Source organism: Otolemur garnettii, unplaced genomic scaffold (assembly GCF_000181295.1).
Source record: "Otolemur garnettii isolate 467f Iridium unplaced genomic scaffold, OtoGar3 scaffold00007, whole genome shotgun sequence".
Classification (NCBI taxonomy): Eukaryota; Metazoa; Chordata; class Mammalia; order Primates; family Galagidae; genus Otolemur; species Otolemur garnettii.
Genome location: NW_003852402.1, coordinates 28,468,589 through 28,488,665, shown reverse-complemented (window position 1 = coordinate 28,488,665; position 20,077 = coordinate 28,468,589). Strand labels below are relative to the sequence as shown.

The following is a 20,077-nucleotide window of genomic DNA, read 5'->3' as shown; positions in this document are numbered from 1 at the left end:
AGATGATTGCAGCCTAAACTATGGTTCTGAAATAACAACAGCAATGGCAATAGATATATTTCAGACCTTTCTATGTACTTGGCTCAGATCAGAAAGTTACACCATATGTTAATTCATTTAATTCACACAGTAAGCTATAGGATATAATTAATATTCCCATTTTACAGATGAGGAGATGGGCCACAGAAAGGTTAAGTCATTTCTCTTAGTCAAGTAAATAGTTAAGTGTTGAAGTCAATGAAATAAGCTACATTTTTTTTTTTTTTTGAGATAGAGTCTCAAGCTGTCACCCTGGGTAGAGTGCTATGGCATCACAGATCACAGCAACCTCCAACTCCTGGGCTCAAGCAATTCTCCTGCCTCAGCCTCCCAAGTAGCTGGGTTTACAGGCACCCACCACAACGCTCGGCTATTTTTTGGTTGCAGCCATCATTGTTGTTTGGTGGGCCCGGGCTGGATTTGAACCCTCCAGCTCAGGTGTATGTGGCTGGCGCCCTAGCCACTCGAGCCACAGGCACGGAGCAAAATAAGCTACATCTATCTTGACTTCAATAGAAAGAGACTTCAAGAAGTGAGAGTTATGCTGATATTTAAGAGTGGAGTGCTGAAGTATCAGGTGGCCCTCTGCTTTAGATACCGAACCAAAGTAGAAATGGCTTGACTGCTAGAAAAGGTGTGTTGAGGATCTGCCTTGCAGATGAACATCCAGAATAGCCTTCCCCACTTTCTGTCTCAACTTACTCCTCACCTCAGGTGTCAGTTGAGCAGCAGGGTAACCATAGGCTTTCTTGTATGAGGGGAAGGATGCAACTTGGTGGGGACATTGTTCAAAGTTGTAAGAAAGGAATGGTTGCATTATTCAATGTCCCATGATGGACCCCTTGAACACCTGAATTTCTCTCTTTAGAAACCACCTCTTCACCTGTAGTCATGAGAGCAAGACCTCTTGGGAAATGAAAAAGAGAAGAAAAGAGAGAAATATCCTTCCTCTTATTGGGCACATGGGGAAATTCACATTTTGTGGTCCTGCCAAACTATGGAAAGAGGGAAAAGGGTACCTTCCCCTAGAGTTGTTCTTATCTCTTTATATATCAAATGTAAATGAAAAACTACTCCTTAGGCTTCAGAAGAAGAAAAAGAAGATAAGTAAGCCTTGCTTTATGCCAGTTTATAGCTTTGCTATTATGCCACCTCTTTTGGAGGTGAGATACAATTATAAGAGGGACTTTGCCTAACAAATGCTATCATTATAACCTGGTTCTTCCCATCTGCAATGAATCTCTAACAATTAAAAAAAAAAGATATGTTCAGACGCGTCTATCTTGGTGTCTGAATGTACTCTCTGATTTGAATAACACCTCTCCACCCAATCTTCCTGTTGAACTTGTACACATATCTCAAAACCCACCTCAGCTGTTAACTCTTCCATGAAATTATCCATGTTTCTCTGTTTCTCTACAGTTGGCAGAGTGATCACCCATCTTTAGTCACTGCTATAACTTGCATATATTTTTACAGTAATATTGATCATGGCATATTTCAATTATTTGCTGTATTTCAAATATTTAAGTTATTAAATAGATTTAAATTACTATTTTACTGTTTCTTCTGTTAAACTTTGATTACTTTAAAGTCAAGGGTGGCATTTTATTCATTTTTATATCCCCATGTTCTGTACAGGTCTAGTAAATATTGTTACATGTATAAAAATGCACCCTCTACTGTAAAAGCCATATTAAACTCCTGGGGAATGTATAGCGTTATCTTATTAAATATGAGATCAAATATGTGGCTATTTAAATTTAAATTTGTTATAAGAAAATGAAGTTAAAAATTGAGCTCTTCAATTGCATTAACACATTTACAGTTCTCTATAGTAACATCTGGCCAGTGGATATCTTATTGGAAAGTATTGATATAGTATATTTTCAAAAGGGAACAGCGTGTAGAAATATTTTTATTTATTTATTTATTTGATGAACATATCCAACCCGTTAAAATGTAAGAATGCTAATCCAGGCTGGTGAAATTACCCAGTTTTTTTTTTTTTTTTTTTTTTTTGAGACGGAGCCTCAAGCTATCCCTCTGGGTAGAGTGCCATGGCATCACGCTCACAGCAACCTCCAACTCCTGGGCTCAAGTGAGTCTCCTGCCTCCGCCTCCCAAGTAGCTGGGACCACAGGCGCCCGCCACAACGCCCGGCCATTTTTTGGTTGCAGCCATCATTGTTGTTTGGCGGGCCCGGGCTGGGGATTTGAACCCGCCACCTTAGGTGTATGTGGCTGGCGCCTTAGCCGCTTGAGCCACAGGTGCTGAGCCGAAATTACCCAGTTTTATAGCCCTGCACAGTATTGTAATGAAGATGGGAACTGCTATAAATATTCCATGATTCTCAACAGTTAGACATGAGTACCTCCTTTTCTAAAGTAGGAGAAGGCAGCTCCTCTTGACAATGAAGTGAGAAGAGTTTACCATGTGTGTCCACAGGCAAATTACTTGACCTCTCTGGGGCTCCATTTCCATCTGTATAGAGGATGTTAAATAACTACAGGAAGCTCACAGAGCTGGTATAAATAAGATATTGGATATAAAGCATTAAGGCATAGTATCCAATAAATGACAGTTATTTTCTTTATGACGTCTGCACTTCAAGACCCTAATCCAGCACCACAGGGGACCTGCTAAGAATCATGAATGTTTCCCTCTGTAGTCTATCACCACTGCCTCTGGTCCCGACATATTAAGGATGTATAAACTATTGCAAAAGCAAACACTGATCTCTGGACCGGCACTTAACAGGGTTATAATTTCCACTCTGAATCTACTATATCTCAATTTTCTCATTGGTAGAATGGAAATAATACCTTCTTATGGGATTTTTTTTAGAAAATAAAGATGTTGTCCAAACAGAGCCTAGCACAAAAGTTGGAAATTTGCATATGCTTTTAAAAACTTCCAGAACTAAATATGTGTTGTTATTGTTTCCAACTATCTCTCAGGGGTTATCTTAGGTCTACAATATATTCAGTGCTAGGTCATTGAAGAAAGGAGTATATCATGAATGGAGTATATTAAAACAGTAAATATCCTCTTCCAGCTCTTGCCTAATACCGGGCTATGATTACTGACATAACCACTTCATGAAAGTCAAACAAGAAAGCAACTAGTTCAGGCAAAGGCTTTGTGTATTCCAGGCAGTAACTATTACAAGGGAGACCATAACCTTCACCACAGCAACTTACAGCTTTATACTCTGATTCTGACACTTCTCTTGATTATCCAAATGTTATTTTTGCCTTCTGCAATATTTACAGAACATATAATTGACTTCTCATTAACTTTGATGGTGTATACATTTTATTTTTATACTTTGATCTTTGACACTAACTATATTTTTTGAATAAGTGAAGTCTGCTTTAGGGATAGACCTGGTTAACAAAAAGAAAAATAAAAAAGCTTGGCATTTCATAAAGGAAAAAACAGAGTCAGCTCGCCATTTGACCAAGTTTCATCAATATTTTTTTAATTTATTTGCACCTCTGATAAAGGCAGAAAGTCTATAAGAATCTACAATTGGAGCTGAGAAACAGTGCACAACATATGATGTGAATGTCATTCTTCCCTGTGGCTGGTGATATTCACAGGAATACTGCAGTTACAATTATCGCAATTGGACTAATTATTCTCCATGGGTCCTGATCAAATCCACTCCCCTCCCTCCTCTGTCCTGCCACTCATCTCCTGGGCTTTTCTGATAGTTGTCGTACCCTTCAGCTTGATCTGTGGGAGGCCCCAGCAGCCATGTGTGAAGACAGAAAGCAGATACTCTGCTTCCGTGTTTCCCGCATGTGGAAGTTGCATCCTTTCCAGACTCATAGCTCTCAGGGATGGAAATCCTCCCCCCTTGTCTCCCTTGCCTTCGGAAACTCAATCCCTCCTCTGTCCCTTCAGCCATTTGAGTAATGGATTCCCTTCGTTGCCGATCTCTAGATGCCTCACCATCCGCTATTTGGTGCAGGAAACGCTGACCGCAGTCTAGAATAGTCCCTTCATTAAATCATCGCCATTTTAACCCTCTGGAGTAAATTTTATTTTCTATCGGACCCCAACTTGTGCACACATGTAAAGAGAAAGAACTGGTACCAGATACCAGGTGTATGACTATGAGAACATTGTTTAATTTATCCTAATCTTACTTTATTTCTCTGCAAACTAGATTGTGGAATATGTATGTAATAATTAGAGGGTACTTCATGACTATTCCTGGAAATTCTGAGATCAGTGTGTGTTCTGAATGGGGTAATTAACAGGTAAGGTTTACATTTTGCAGCCATGAGGAAAGACACCCTGGAAATGAAATGAGAAAGGCAAAGTTAAAAGAACTAAAGAACTGGGGAGAAGTAGAGGGGGATGGAGGGGAGGTTCAACAGAGGGAGGGTGAATGGTGAGACCACACCTATGGAGCATATTGTAAAGGTACCAGTCAAATCTACCATGTATAGAACAGAAGTGTCTTAACACAATAATTAAGTGAGGTGAAAGCTATATTAGTTTGATGTAACCATTCCAAATTGCATTTAAAAAATCAACACATTGTACCCCACAAATGCATAAATGTATTCATGGTCTATGTGTATATGACTTAATAAAAGGAAAAAAAAAATAAAGAGCTAAAGAGCCACAGAGAAACTCAACTTGAGGTCTGGTCAAACCGTTCCTGAAAGCTTCACTGACAAGATTATCTTTATTTCTCTTTATGGTTCAAAATGGTTTGAACACTTTTTAAAGATTTTCAACTATAAAACATTTAACTTTATAGAAGAAACATCTTTTTCACATTTTTACTTATTAGATGTGGATAGGCTAAAGGTACAATTTAATACATATTTACTCTACGTAAATCAGCCCATTCCCCAGGCTCGCTGAGTTGTCATCTGCTATGAGAGCGTTTCTGAATTCCACAGAAAACACTTACAGAGTGGTTTAACTAAAGATAATAAGATTTTCTAATACATCGAGCAATTGTATAAATGCTCAGACAAGTAGCCAGATTACATGTGTCACAGATTTAAATTGACTTAGTTGATTAGCAACTGGAAATTCTCTATCCCACCAGAAGAACTCGGCTGTGTGCCTTATAAGCTTAACATTGAACAGAGATAATGTGAAGTGGCTAAAATGGAAATGGCAGGATGGAAGAAATGGCTGTGAACAGGTGTGCGAACCCTGTCCACAAAGCAGTCTACTCTCCTCAGGAAACTGAGTTTGGGGAATCTTTACAATTAAGCTTTTATACAATGGTCATTTTGAACGTATTTTTAATTTATTTTTTCAAAAGAATGACATTAGCAAAAATTTGACATAGCCCATATTGAATTCACACATTCAAATGCAGCTTTACCAGTAATAACCGGGGTGAAGACACAGCTAGTGTTCGGCATTTGACTTTATCTCAAAGGAGCTGATTGCTCAATGAATTACAGAAAACCGATACTCTTTATATTTGACTTTTTTCTGAAAATAAACAAAAATGCTTTAGTACTTGTTGACATATATATTTACTCCAAATTTTACATTCAGTGAAATAAGGCTATCTATCATAGCTCGGTTAACATCAACAGAAAGCTTCAAGAAATGATTCTGAAAATGGCAGGCAAAGTATTTTTTTTTTATTATAGGCAATTATTAAAACTGCATATGTGGCTTTATGTATTATAAGTCATGTGGGTAAGACATCCACATTGAAGTTAGGTTTCCAGTATCTAGCTTTTATTTATTGACTTATTTTTAGCAATTACATTAATGAGATTTTGCCAAGTTATAAAAACGAGGGCTTTCCTAAGAATTACTTATAGTTTCCCAGCTGAATGGCGGAGCGCACGTAGACACATCGGAAGGTGGATGGCTGGATCTCCCAGTACTGGACCGGGTTGCTGAAAAGACTCACGCCGGAGTAAGAGGCCTTCTTGGTGTTGTACCCGGGTGGGCAGAAGTCATTTGTTCCAACCGCAGAGATATTGTTGTTGTGAAGGTAGACAACCTGCGAGGTGAGACAGTGGGGTATGACAATGTATCCTACATACGTGAAGGCCCTCGTGGAAATACTTCATTCCTTTCAGTATTTTCATTGTTCAGTTTGAATACTTGATACTGCTCAAACCCAAACCCATCTTTCACTCCTCCCTTCCTTCCCAAACGTGCTTTTCCCTCCCTCAATATTCTAAATCTCAGTACATTTTATGCTAACCATTCCAGTGGTTCAGGCTGTGAACTTTGTTATTATCCTTGAGGCACCTTCCTCCATACCCTCCCTACACAGTCAACAACTCTCGCTAGCTCAACCTTCACGCACGATCCATTCCTTCTCCCCCGACCACTCCTACAACTTTGTCCACACCACCACCTTTTTCTTTCTGGATGACTGACATCACCCTGATTGTTTTCCCTGCCTCCTCCTTTGCTTTCCTAAATTCTTTTTTTTTTAAACTTCATAGCATTTTTTTTTTTTAAGCAAGCCACATTACACATTCTTTTTTTTTTTTTTTTTTTTTGAGACAGAGCCTCAAGCTGTCCCCCTGGGTAGAGTGCCGTGGCATTACAGCTCACAGCAACCTCCAACTCCTGGGCTCAAGCGAGTCTCCTGCCTCCGCCTCCCAAGTAGCTGGGACCACAGGCGCCCGCCACAACGCCCGGCTATTTTTTGGTTGCAGCCGTCATTGTTGTTTGGCGGGTCCGGGCTGGGGATTCGAACCCGCCACCTTAGGTGTACGTGGCTGACGCCTTAGCCGGTTGAGCTATAGGTGCCGAGCCAACACATTACACATTCTTTACCCCAGCATTCCAGTGGAGCTCCGGCTTGCACAGGACAAAATCCAAACTTCTCACAATGGCCGGCAAACGCAGGATCTGACAGCCTTCCGCTCCGCCCTCCTCCCGCCTCACAGTCAAGCCACCCACCCTGCTCTCCTTGTTGCTTTTTCCAGCACACAAAGCCTGGTTCCTCCTTAGGTTGTCACACACCATTTACTCAACCTGGAATAATTTTCTCCAGGGTATCTACAAAACTTGCTGTCTCACGTAATTTATATCTTCTTACCAGACAGGCCTTCCCTGACCACCCAATTCTGCCATTGTCTGTGATAGAATTACATTACATTTGTTTCTTTTTCTCCATAGCAATTATCAATGTGCAGCATGTTATGTGGTTATTTGGGTTTTGCCCATTTTCCTGCTCTGCAGTAAAAGCTCCATGAGGCAGGATATTGCTCTGTTTGTCCATTGCTGTATCTCTGGTAGCTACTAGAACAGAGCAGCTGTTCAATAAATAGGTGTTGAATGAATAATTGATGTTTCAGATATCAGATCTATATGGGCTATTTTGGGTTTGCATAAAACACTATGTTTTCAGGGAAAAAATAAAATGATAGACCTTTTAATAAAATTACAGAGCCAGGGCAGGGGGCAGGGCAGGATTAGTGGCTAACGCCTGTAATCCTAGCACTCTGCAAGGCCAAGGCAGGAGGCGGGTTTGATTTCAGGAGTTCAAGACCAGCCTGAGCAAGACTGAGACGTTGTCTCTACTGAAAACAGAAAAATTATCTGTGGGTAGTGGTGGGTGCCTGTAGTCTCAGCTACTTGGGAAGTTGATTTTATGTGATATTTGATAGAGACATTTGATTATATATTTGATTCTTTTATGTGGTAAGCTACTTTTTACTCATATTTTGTTAACTATTTTGCCAGGTGTTGCGATGGGTGCCTGTGGTTGGGAGGCTGAGGCAAGAGAATGGCTTAAGCCCAGGAGTTGGAGGTTGCTGTGACCTGTGATGCCACAGCACTGTACCCAGGGCCACACTTTGAGGATCTGTCTCAACAAACAAACAAACAAACAAAAAATATATCCAAAACAAAGAAAAATTTTGAAATTGAATGTGGAAAAAGAATTGTAAGACTTCTATGCTAAAGATGATGAAAATCATTGAGAATAATGAAAGACGATATAGAAAGATAATCCTTGTTTGTGAACTGGAAGAGTCAATTTGATTACTATGGCAATTATCCCCAAGTTGATCTGTTGATTCAAAACGATTCTTTTCAAGGACCGAAAGGATATTTTTTCAGAAATGAACAAACTGAACCTAAAATTTATACTTAAGGGCAAAGGAACCAGAATAGCCAAAACAACTTTGAAAAAAAAAAATGTTGGATAACTAATACTTTGCAATTTTAAAACTTAACCAAAAGCTATGGTCATCAAAACATCTAATATCTATATAGACAGACATATAAATAAGTGTGATAGACTTGGCAGTTCAGAAATAAATGCTTACATGTATGGTCAAGGGATTTTCAATACAGATTCAGTGCAATTCGTTGGAGAAAGTATAGTCTTTGCAACAAATAGCATTGAGACAATTGGCTGTCTACATGCAAAAAATAAATCAGACTCTTAACGCCATGTACACTAAGATTATCTCAAAACTGGAGGTAAAATTCGGAGTTCATTTTAAATACAGGAATTAAAATTATAAAATTGCTAGAAGATAAATAATATATTCTTAGATTCAACATCAAAACTCTGATCCATAAAACAAAACAAAAATGATATATAGTAGATTAATGATTCCTTGTGACTGGGGATGAGATTGAGAATTGACTAGGAAAGGGCAAGAGGGCTACTTGGGGGGTAAGAGAGATGTCCTAAAACTGCATTGAGGTGACGACTGAACAAATATATAATTTTTGCTAAAAACAAGTAGTATACTTATATATAAGATATATATATAATAAAATATAATATATAATTATATAAAATATATATATAATAAAATATTTATATATATAAAATAGAGTAGATGAAACATTTAGGAGCCTATAGGAAGGAAAGTAAAATGGAAAACCAACCAAGAGGCCCTTCCAAGTGTGTAGCTCTGTGCAAATGTGCATGAAATTTCCTTACATTCCTCAAAGACTCCAAAACAGCATGAGTTATAACTTTCCTCTATAACGCACAGTAAGGAGTACGTTTTATATTGGTGCTTGCGTATACGCATATGAAACAAACTTTTAATGATGTGTTTAGCCATTACAGCCACTCTATTCTAGTGTATTCTGTTTCATTCTTTAAATGTTCCTAAAGAACCCATTAAACTAATTTTGTGAACTCAAAAATGCGTCTTGCTTTCTAAAAAACAGTGACCAAGAAGGCAAGAATGATCATTCTGAATTATAAAAACAAAAGAAAATTTAAAAATCTACTAGCAATATACCAATTAAAGTACTAGTCTCTAAGTCTTCTAAGCAGCATGCTTTTACTTGTGGCTTAAAATTCTCCCTACTTACCAATCCCACACCCCATTAAAAGAGACCTCATGGAAAAAGAATCAGCATTACAAAAGCCTTCAAATTTCATCCTCATACTTATAAACAGTTTATTGAAATCTAGCTAATGTAAGTAATGGTTGAGAATTTAATTTGAAGTTCACATCACAACTCAACAATAGTGCAAGATGTCAGTAATTTATTGACATTGTTGAGAGCAGAGTGAATGATATCTTGAATACTAACTAAAGTTTAGATAACTAGATTATTATAAGGACAATTTTATAAAATAAATTTGCCTACAAAAGTGTCAAAATTTTGTTTCTGAGTCTCTAAGAACTAGGTCTCCATCCAAATTTCTGAAAAAAACCCCACAATTTAAATATAACCTGAAAAATCAGATAAAATAAGATGTAAAATCTATTAGTTATCACATTATTAAATTTTTAAAATTGAATTATTTACATATTTAATTTCTTTTAGGCTCTCTTTCTAGTATTGCTGTGACCGACAGAGTGAATATGTAGAACAAGAGCATAACTGTGGTTAACACAGATGAAATAAGCCTATGGCTTATAGGTTAGTAATTGGTAGTGACACTTGCTTTGATACTCTGGAGGGGTGGAGCAAGATTGCAGATAAAACTTAGCAGCTCTGAGTCTGATGAACTCAGGCACAGTGGCTCACACCTGTGTATACTTTCAGAGGTCAAGGTGGAAGTTTGAGAAGAGCCTGAGCAAGAACAAAACCCCATCTCTACAAAAAATAGAAAGTAGTCCCAGATACTTGGAGGATTGCTTGAGCCCAGGAGTTGGAGGTTGCAGTGAGCTACTGTGATGCCACTGCACTCTAGCCTGGACAGAAACAGAGAGAGACTCTGTTTCTAAAACAAACAGAGAAAAGAAAAAACAAAACAAAACAGTGAACAGAATACTATTCATATGTATTATGTCACTTCAATGTCTCATAAGAATTATTATTTTTACTATAAAAAAACAAAAAATTAATATTAGGCCTAAAATATTAAAACTGAAAATATTAATTATTCCTGTATGTACAATTTTGTTTTTCAAAAGAACTCTACATGCTATGTATTATATTAAAGGTTGTTGTACTTTCAATTTGTACATGATACAAATAATTAGAGGTAACATTTATTCAGTCTTTTTACTATGGGCTAGGAAGAGAGCTAGAGGAGTCATATACATTATGTCATAAATACCATAATGTGAGGAAGAAGGAACTCTTATTGTGCTTGTTTAATAGGTGAAGAAAGAGCTTTAAAAATTTTTCAAGGTCACACATTTTTCAGTGGAAGATCCTAGATTTAATTCATGTTTATCAAAAACTGAATCATTTAAATATAATTTTCATTTGCTTCATTCAAGTTAACAATGGAAATTTTATACCCACAATTATGAAATTTGTATTGCCATTTAACCTAAACAGCCAGCCTCTCATTTATAAATTAACAGACTGCAAAATACTATCACCACACTGGACCAACACACCTTATCTTCTCATCCTTACTAAGCACAATAACTTGACAATTTATATAAGGTTCATTCGCTCACAATTCTATCCAAATATTCTTTTTTGAGGTATGTTTGCTGAAGCTAAGAGTTAAAACTACTATTTTATTCCATACCAATCTATCGCCGGTTTTGCCCAAACGGTATTTACTTGTTATTCTGGTCTCTGACCTGAAATTATTGTATATCATAAAAGATATTACATTTTCTTCAGCAAACATTAGAGTAAGTTCAAAGCAATGCTACTAATTTTAAAAATTAATTTAAATCTATGCTTTCCATAAAACCAGAAAGAGTATGTGCACAATTTAATAAAATATTAAAAATATGCATCTGAGCAATGGGCAGAATGTTTGTATTGCCCAAAATTCATATGTTGAAATCCTAATCTGAATGTGGTGGTATCTGGAGGTGAGGCCTTTGGGAGATAATTACATCACAGGGGTGGCAACCTCAGAAATAGAATTAGTGCCCTTTGAGAACACAGAGAGTTAGCTAGCTCTCTTTCTGCCATATGAAGATGAAGCAAGAAGTTGGCAATCTGAAACGTATAAAAAAGCCCTCACAAGAATGTAATTATCCTAATCTCAGACTTCAAAACTCCAAAACTGTGAGCAAGAAATGTGAGTAGTTTAGGCCACCTGGTTTCTGGGATTTTGTTAGAGCAATCATAGTTGACTCTGCAAAGAACATTTCTAAACAGAGCTTCCTGCCTCCTTCCCAGTAGAGAGGGATTAGTCTCTGGAGACTCCTCACAATAAGTAATAGATTTGCATTACCTGGATGTACTTATGCTCCGCCAGCCCACCAGGTACTTTGGTAAGCTTGTTGTTGTCCAGATGAAGCTCCCGCAGATGCGGTGTGTTGGCCAGAGAGCCATTGTCGACAGTAGAGATGCTGTTGAAACTCAGTCCCAATCTATCAAAGAAAGCAGAAAATGAAAGCAAATACTACTGTGGATGCCTATCTTATAGGCATTGAGTGATTAATTAAGTCAACAGAAAAGGACTGTTCCCTCTGCGTAGAGTGCTTTCTCCAACCTCTCTGAGCCTGCACAATGCCCATTTGTTCTTAAAGTCTCAGCTCAAAGTCACTTTCTTTGATATTTCATGACAGAACATGACTGGACAGGTGCCTCTTGTAAATTTCTCTATAGCTGTGATCAACCTTTTATAATACTTAAGGGATTGTTTTAAAGACTGTGTACTCCCATGCCTCTCCTTTGGAGCAGTGACTGTCTTTAAGGAAATCTAACACTAGCAGTGCTTGACATGCTCAATAAGTAGCTATTGAGTTGATTTCTATGTGCAATAAATATACTAAATTCACTTAGGAGAACTGAAATAAACTGGATTATCACTTTGGTCACTTTGCAAATAAAGCAATTATACATTTATCATGTAAATTTACTCATGGAAAATAAAAGGCCTAGTGTTCTAAAAATCTGTGGGCTTACCTGCTAAATATAGAATTAGCATTCTGCACTAGGTTGATAGTTCCTCAGTGACCTTCAAACAGTGGCTCTCAGAATTTTCCTGGTACCAACATTCCTGGTTTCTGACCCAGATATCTACATCTTGGCCCCTCTGACATTGCTCATTTGTGACCTTCAAGTTTAATTCACTCAAGATTTTGGTTCATACTTTTTTAACTCTAAGTGTAGCGTATAAGAGGTCTGCTGCCATTATACTACCTCATGATAATAAGGACACGGCTGGTCTGTTTGACATTCTAGGTATGAACTCACAAAAGCAGAGTGATATCCACCCAAAAGGCAGAGGGGGAATAGCAGGGATGGGGAAGCAAGAGAATGAAACAGAACTTAAGGTCTCCAACGAGAGAAAGAGGAAGAAGATACAAAGTTCCCTCAAATGCAGTGAAGAGAAGTGGACCTGTTCTGTAGGACGGTTTCTGCTAGTGTTTGCTTAGTTCCAATCTTTCAGCTCTTTTGGGACTTAGATGGTGGCTTAGGTAAGAAAAGTTTCCTAATTCCGATTTGAAGTATGGCGTGGTATTTGAAATAATGGAGGCTAAAGATGATGGATTTTAATGCTTTTACCAGCACAGCTGGTTTTTCTTACCTACTGATTGTTAACCCTCAGAATGTTTTGTTTTCCCCTCAGTCTTGGGCATCCATTTCTTGTTTCTTACCTTTCCTTTTCTATTTAAGAATTATGCCTCTAATCTAAAATTTCAGTTCCAGTATCCAATTTTGTAACCATACATTTATCAGAATGTAATATTCCCAATACATTATGCAATGAAAGTGTTCACTCATTTAAACTTTGATTTAGTCAATCAACAAATGTTTTTGAGAACCTCCCATGTATTAAGCATTGTTGAGGGACATACTCGTAGGTCACATGGATCCAAAACGGTGATTACGTCCATCAAAGACTATTTTACCTAGTAAGAGAGCTGATTGTATGTGCACACACCTACTGTTCTACAAATATACTTTATAAAAATTTACGAGAATTTTTCCTGAAAACCACTTTACAGTTCTGGGTAGGGGAATACTCTATTTGCTTTTAACCTGTTCCTAAAAATTAATTGAAACAATGTTCTGAGATGAGGGACTGATTTTTTCTTTCTTTTCACAGTTTTGCTTTTTGGCACCAAAGTGCTTCTCCTGTTCCAACATCAATTAGGTATTAAAAAAACATGAGACTGATTCCAAAAAGAAATGAATAAATACTTGAATTTAAGAAATTCAAGGACTGAGAAAATGTATTGACCCATGAAGCAATCTGTTCTAATTTAAAGAACAGAATTCAAAATCCATTTAAAGACAAATCTGAATTTCTCTTGGCCTTTTCAAACGTCATTAGGTCTTTATATTTGTTTTATATAAAGCATACCACGTCACTATTAAAGTGCAGAGTCTTCCACATCTCCTAAAGTAGCACCCATAGTGTCAGCGATTTTATATATAATTTTCACATTCCTTCTACTATTCATACTACTGATAATGATAATCCAGCAGTAATCAGTGTCCTGAAGACAGTTCTACCCACTAAACAACACAACGGGAACCAGCCCACATTCTCCTGCAGTTGGAAGGACCCAATCAACAACAAAAGGCAGATGTTGAATAATGCTATTGTGAAAAATGTTTTCCACATTAGCAACTGGAATGAACATAGCTGAATGAAGGATTTAGTCTTATTTCAGACACCAGGGGAACATTTCCCAGCTCCCATCCACATATTCCTCTGCAGCGCCCGCCATCTACTCGGTCACCTGGGAATATCAACGGAAATGGAAAAGTTGCATTGCACATCCGTTTGGTCACAGGTATTTCTCAAAGATTCAAGGACATACTTATACTTATGTATCTACTATGAAATGTATATACAGAAAGGAGAGTGACTAAATTTGCGGTAATATTGTATCAGCAATATGCAGAGGTCAAGAACAGAGAGCTCCTTGAAGATGAATGAAAACGCTTGCCAGGACTCTATCCTCTTCTGATCACTTAATTACAAATGTGGGAAGATGGTCATAGGCTAGAAAGCAGGACAGGCACCAGTCATCATTCATTTAAAAAAAACAAACCAAAACAAAAACTTTTCTGTGAGGCTACATTAAACATCCAGAGACATTTTATTTAAAACTCTTTAGAGAAGAGGGGATATAGAATCCTGTCATAACTATTCTAAGCCCAATATTTCTATGTCTTAGCAGCTTTCATTTTAATACATCATCAAATTCTGGGCACTGAGTTAAAATTTACTTAACCTTCTATTTGACGCAAATAAGTTAGAACGTAGTAAACAAAGTCAAATCAATCATCTTGTACGCAGGCTATAACTAATCTAAAAACAGTACAGTATTTCTCCAATAAAAAGGTGATGTTGGTGGTTAGGGTAGCTATACTATTTCATAGATTTTTTTCTTAAGAAATAATTAGATGAGCTAAAGTTTAAGATTTTTAGAAACAGCAACAACAACAAAATATTAGAAAGTAAAAAATAAACCATCATGTTTTTAATTCTTATTATGTAGACCGCACTGTACCTAGTCAATGTTCTAATAAAAAAAAAAATCATGAAAGCATATTCTTACTTGGCCAGATTATTCAGCCCTTTTAGGCTGGGTGCATCAACTCTGCTGATTTTGTTGCCATCAAGGTGTAGTTCAGTGAGGGAAGGAGGAAGACCTGACACATAGAAATACAAGATGCGACATTAGCAGGTAAACACTATAAATACGGAATGGGGAAAGACTTAGTCAAAGGCACGTGCTATCAATTTTCTAAAAGGCATACCATTTCAAAGACTAAGTTTTGATGTTCATCCTTTTCCTCCATCTCTTTTATAATAACACACAGCTGAGTATTTGGGAGTAGTGCAAACCCTCGCTGCTTTTCTCTCTGATGGACTTTAATCAAAACATGCACAGTTTCTACCATAAACTACCTTTCTGTCTTGACAATCGAGGACTGAAGTTAAACACTGAATCTCATAATCCTCTTCTACTTTTATTAATGGGCTGGCTCACACTGACATTGACAAAAGATAATAACTATACAATGAGGAGATGAGCATTTGGTCTAAAATAAAATTATGTTCGAATTAAGCCTCTATACACACTGAACCAGCTATCTCACTAATGAGCATGATGAATCATTGTGCTGGCTTTAGCCTTACTTGACTTTTCCTTAAAACTATTAAATGCCCCTATAACACGTCTGTGTAGAAATAGCTAAAATTTACTTATGCCTTTTAAATCCAGAGTGTTTCTTTATACAGGAGGAGGGCAGAGGCCACTGAGCAAGTGATCTGCCACATGTGGAGCAGCTGGGGAAATAATCTTAGATCCAAAGTATCCACTACACCTCTGGGTCGTACTTCTTGGATAGCTGTGATTTCCAAAGATTTAGGAATGTAAATACAAAAGTTTAAGTATTTTATTTTCATTTCCTCTGCCGTCTGAGAATATATGGTATATAGCTTGTAAAATAGCATATTGTTCTATTTTAAAGAATAGTGACAAATACAAAGAAAATAGCAAATTGGTTACGTGTAGAGCTCACATGTGACTGGTAGAAAGTCTTGGTTATTTGTCTACAAAGATAGAGAATTGGAAAAGGACAGGTTATATTTGTCCTGAAATTTTCATTACCTCCCACTGGGGTCTATAATATTGTCCTTTTTTTTTTTTTGGAGACGGAGCCTCAAGCTGTCATCCCGGGTAGAGTGCTGTGGCATCACAGCTCACAGCAACCTCCAACTCCTGGACTCATGCAAGTCTCCTGCCTCTGCTTCCCATGTAGCTGGGACTATAGGCACCCACCACAACACCTGGCGACTTTTTGGTTGCAGCCATCATGGTTGTTTGGCGAACCCAGGCTGGATTCAAACATGCCAGCTCAGGTGTACATGGCTGGTGCCTTAGCCACTTGAGCCACAGGCGCCGAGCCAATATTGTCTATTTAATGTAATAGGTTAATTGATCTTTGATTTGAAAACGTTTTCTATACATTGTTTCTGTTCGAAATGTTTCTTACATTGATTTGGGCACTTTTTCTTGCTCATCTCCTTCAGTTCTCTCAGTGTATAAATTATTGACCATGAATGCTCAATGTTCTTTCATAGGTAAAAACGCAGAAACTCAAAGTTATAATGTTATAGTCTATTTAACTAAAGTAGGAAAGGGAATATGCTCCCAGATGGCCAAAGGATGTTAAAATAGCATGCTCTTAACTGGAGGAAATTAAATAACAATTGCATTATTCTTACGATTGAAAGTTATTAAATTGCAATCATTCCAGGAATAAGGGATGTCACTTGATTCTCCTTATAATTAATAAATATGCAGTTTTAAATACTCCCACAAATAAATATATAACAAAGAAAATTTAATACATATTCTTTCTTCCCTATTCACCATAAAAAATTTTTTTTAAAACACAGTGCCTGTAGTACATCAAATACCATCATGTTATCACCCTTACCTAATTTCTAAGTATCTTCCCTTTACAGGTATCAGTTTCCCAAAAGTGAGATTACAACTAAAAGAAAATTTACAATAGGACAGAGAGAGGCAAACTTACAAAGAGGGTCATTAGCCCTTGACATTACGGCATTTAGCTAAAGAACATAATGAAACTTTTCTTTTTTTTTTTTTTTTTTTGAGACAGAGCCTCAAGCTATCCCCCTGGGTAGAGTGCCGTGGCTTCACAGCTCACAGCAACCTCCAACTCCTGGGCTCAAGTGAGTCTCCTTTCTCCTCCTCCCAAGTAGCTGGGACCACAGGTGCCCGCCACAGGGCCCAGCTATTTTTTTTGGTTGCAGCCGTCATTGTTGTTTGGCGGGTCTGGGCTGGATTCGAACCCACCACCTTAGGTGTATGTGGCTGGCACCTTAGCCACTTGAGCCACAGGCACCGAGCCCTTTTTTTCTTTTTAAGACAAAATGTATCGAAGCTTACCTGGGGTCAGGTACTGTGTGTGTACATCATAAGCCTTAATTTTATGTAGTAATCCTCTCAATAATCCTAGAAGATAGGTGTCCCCAATACCTCTATTCCACAGATAACAAAACAAAAGTTTGGGAAATTTAAATTAATTAACCCAGTGTCATAAAACAACTAAATAATTGAGTTGGGTCTATCACCCAGGTTGGTCTAACCTGAGAGTATGATCCTATCATCTCTACTCTACGTTCTACTGCCTTTCTGCTTCCACGAGTGATGGTGGCAAATGTCGCTAGGAGGTTGTTGAGGCTCAGTTATAAGGATCCCAGCCTACGCAGAGTAGAATCGTGTATGAGACAGGCGGACACATGCACACCTAAGATGGCTACAGATTAAAACAGTTCGGGATGCAAGTTCTCACATCAGCCCTGCACAATCCCAACTCTGTTGCTTCCAAGCTCTAAGATCTGGCTCACAATTTACATCACTTGTGCAAGCCTCGTTTTCCACATTATGGAACAGGGATGATACTACTACAGAGATGTTTTGAGAGTCACATAAAAGAATCTATGAAAAGCACTGGGCACAAGACCTGGAACTAAAAACATACTCATGAAATGATAAAAAATTGTAATTACTATAATTTTTGTATTAAATGGTATTGAACAAATACAAGCAAGAAATAATAATAAAAGAGTGCCAAGGACAGGGAGAAAACAAAAGAAAGTAAAGGCAAACAGGTTAGTAAGTGATAAAAATTGTCACTGAAGGATATTTAGGAGGAATCAGGAGGAATCATTAAGAGGGACAGTGAAGTCTAAGACTGTGCTTAATATAAGTCATCTGGCAGCGTGGAGGGGTGAAAAGAATTTTAGCTAGCATTTCAGCAAGTGCTAATTCATTATAGATATAGATATCTCATTCCTGCACAAGGAATGGAAAAGACACTCATTACATATAATGGATTATAGAGTTAACACAAAACACTTTTATAAACTATAAATCAATTTCTATAATCTATGTATCTATCTGTCTATCTATCTGTCTGTCTATCTATCTGTCCACCCATCCTTCCATCCCAGTAGCTCCTATTCAGGGCATCAAAAGCAATCTCTGTAGCCAAAAGACTGTGGAGAGGGCAAGGGGTGGTTAGAAAACATACTATGGGCTCGGTGCCTATAGCTCAAGTGCCTAAGGCTCCAGCCACATACACCAGAGCTGGCAGGTTTAAATCCATCCCGGGGCCTGCCAAACAAAAAAAAAAAAAAAAAAAATAGCCAGGCATTATGGTAGGTGTCTGTCATCCCAGCTACTTGGGAGGCTGAGGCAAGAGAATCGCTTAAGCCCAAGAATTAGAGGTTGCTGTGAGCTGTGATGCCACTGCACTCTACCCAGCTTAAGGCTCTGTCTCAAAAAAAAAACCAACAAAAAACATACTATAGTATATGTAGTCTCAGGAGCTGAAATTTCTGTCCAAAAAAGGACAAGGGATGTTTTCTGTGGGTATGTACATGTCATATTCAGTCCAAGAACAGGACATCTAAGGTGACAAAGGGACATACTTCAACTATGATCTGAAATTTACAAAGGGGCTTTTGCGATACTGAAAAACCTGTTGTATAGAAAATGGGCAAATTAGGCATTTGTCATTGGTCGTTTGATGCTTTTTCTGACTCACAAAGATTGGCTTATGTGCCTCTCCTGGGTAGAGGAGAAAGAGCTTGCCCGGGTGACTATGCCTAGGACAGGGAGAAACAGTGGTCATTGCTGTTTCCTTGTGTGGCTCCTGGAGACGCGTAGGATGCCCTGCCCACTGGCCTGTCTCCAGTGCTTGCCACGTTGCCTACGCAGAATGAGTGTTGAAAACATTTTTAATGACTAACAGAAGGTAACATTCATACCCAAGTCATTGACATCCTAAACATTTCTCTAATTATTTATTTAATATTGAAATGACCCAGCCAGGTGGATATTAACATTATTTCTACTTCGTAGACAAAGACAGTGAGGAACAGATGGATAACTCAGCCAAGGTCCTGCAGCCAAGAGCCTATTAGTGGTAATTTGAACTCAAGCAAACTGTCTCCAATATCTGTACTCTTTACAACACACAGCCACCATTATTAAGAGTGCTAAATCCCCTCTTTTAGATGTTAATATCCTAAAAAGGAAAAAAATTCCCGAAGGGACTGGAAACTCAAAGTAAAAATTGGCTCAATTTTAGAAATACTTTTATTTATCTTTTTTTTCCTCACAAAGTACCAAAGCATGCTATTTTGCAAATCACTATGCTTTTTATTCTTTGTGATATCGCCTTATACATGGTGGACATAAAGCTCAAGTGCAATTTAAAATAGCATGCAGTTTAAAATTGCACATGAACTTTATGGCCAACCTGGGTAATATAAAATCTTACATCTTAGAAGGGAATTTTTAAGGAGTCTATGCATCTCTACAGGGGGACTTGGTAGAAACATTTCCACTAACAGAAAATTGACTGGCAGTCAGGTTGACCACTTGGATCCCAATTCAAATTTCCATAATGTTGTAAAATGTCATTGTCTTTGAACTTAAGTTTTCCAAATGCGTTGGAGAGCTTTCTGTTACCTTGAGGGATGGTGGTTATGTTCGTGTCAGCAATGCGGATGTAGGAGAGCTTCTTCATTCCCTGAAAGGCTCCGTTTTCAATGCCTGAGCTCTTCAGAGGGTTGGTGCCCAGTTCTACAAATGCAAAAAGCACAAGGCTGTTAGAGGCAATTTTAGGATACTACCCAACCGAGTAGTATCTGTTTCATCGAAGAATC

General features: G+C 37.9%; 1 protein-coding gene across 4 annotated transcripts in view; it reads right to left on the bottom strand.

Moving 5' to 3' along the window:
* Positions 1-5,303: 5,303 nt before the first annotated feature.
* Positions 5,304-20,077, bottom strand: part of DCN (decorin) — a 39,792-nt gene continuing 25,018 nt past the window's right edge. For all 4 annotated transcript variants that reach the window (XM_003783359.3, XM_003783358.3, XM_012801134.2 and 1 more), the window contains 4 exons: positions 19,881-19,994; positions 14,922-15,015; positions 11,633-11,771; positions 5,304-6,040 (listed from right to left, as the gene is read on the bottom strand). In XM_003783359.3, coding sequence (XP_003783407.1) covers positions 5,846-6,040; positions 11,633-11,771; positions 14,922-15,015; positions 19,881-19,994 — 542 coding nt within the window. In that variant the 3' untranslated portion in view covers positions 5,304-5,845. The remainder of the gene's footprint in view (positions 6,041-11,632; positions 11,772-14,921; positions 15,016-19,880; positions 19,995-20,077) is intronic.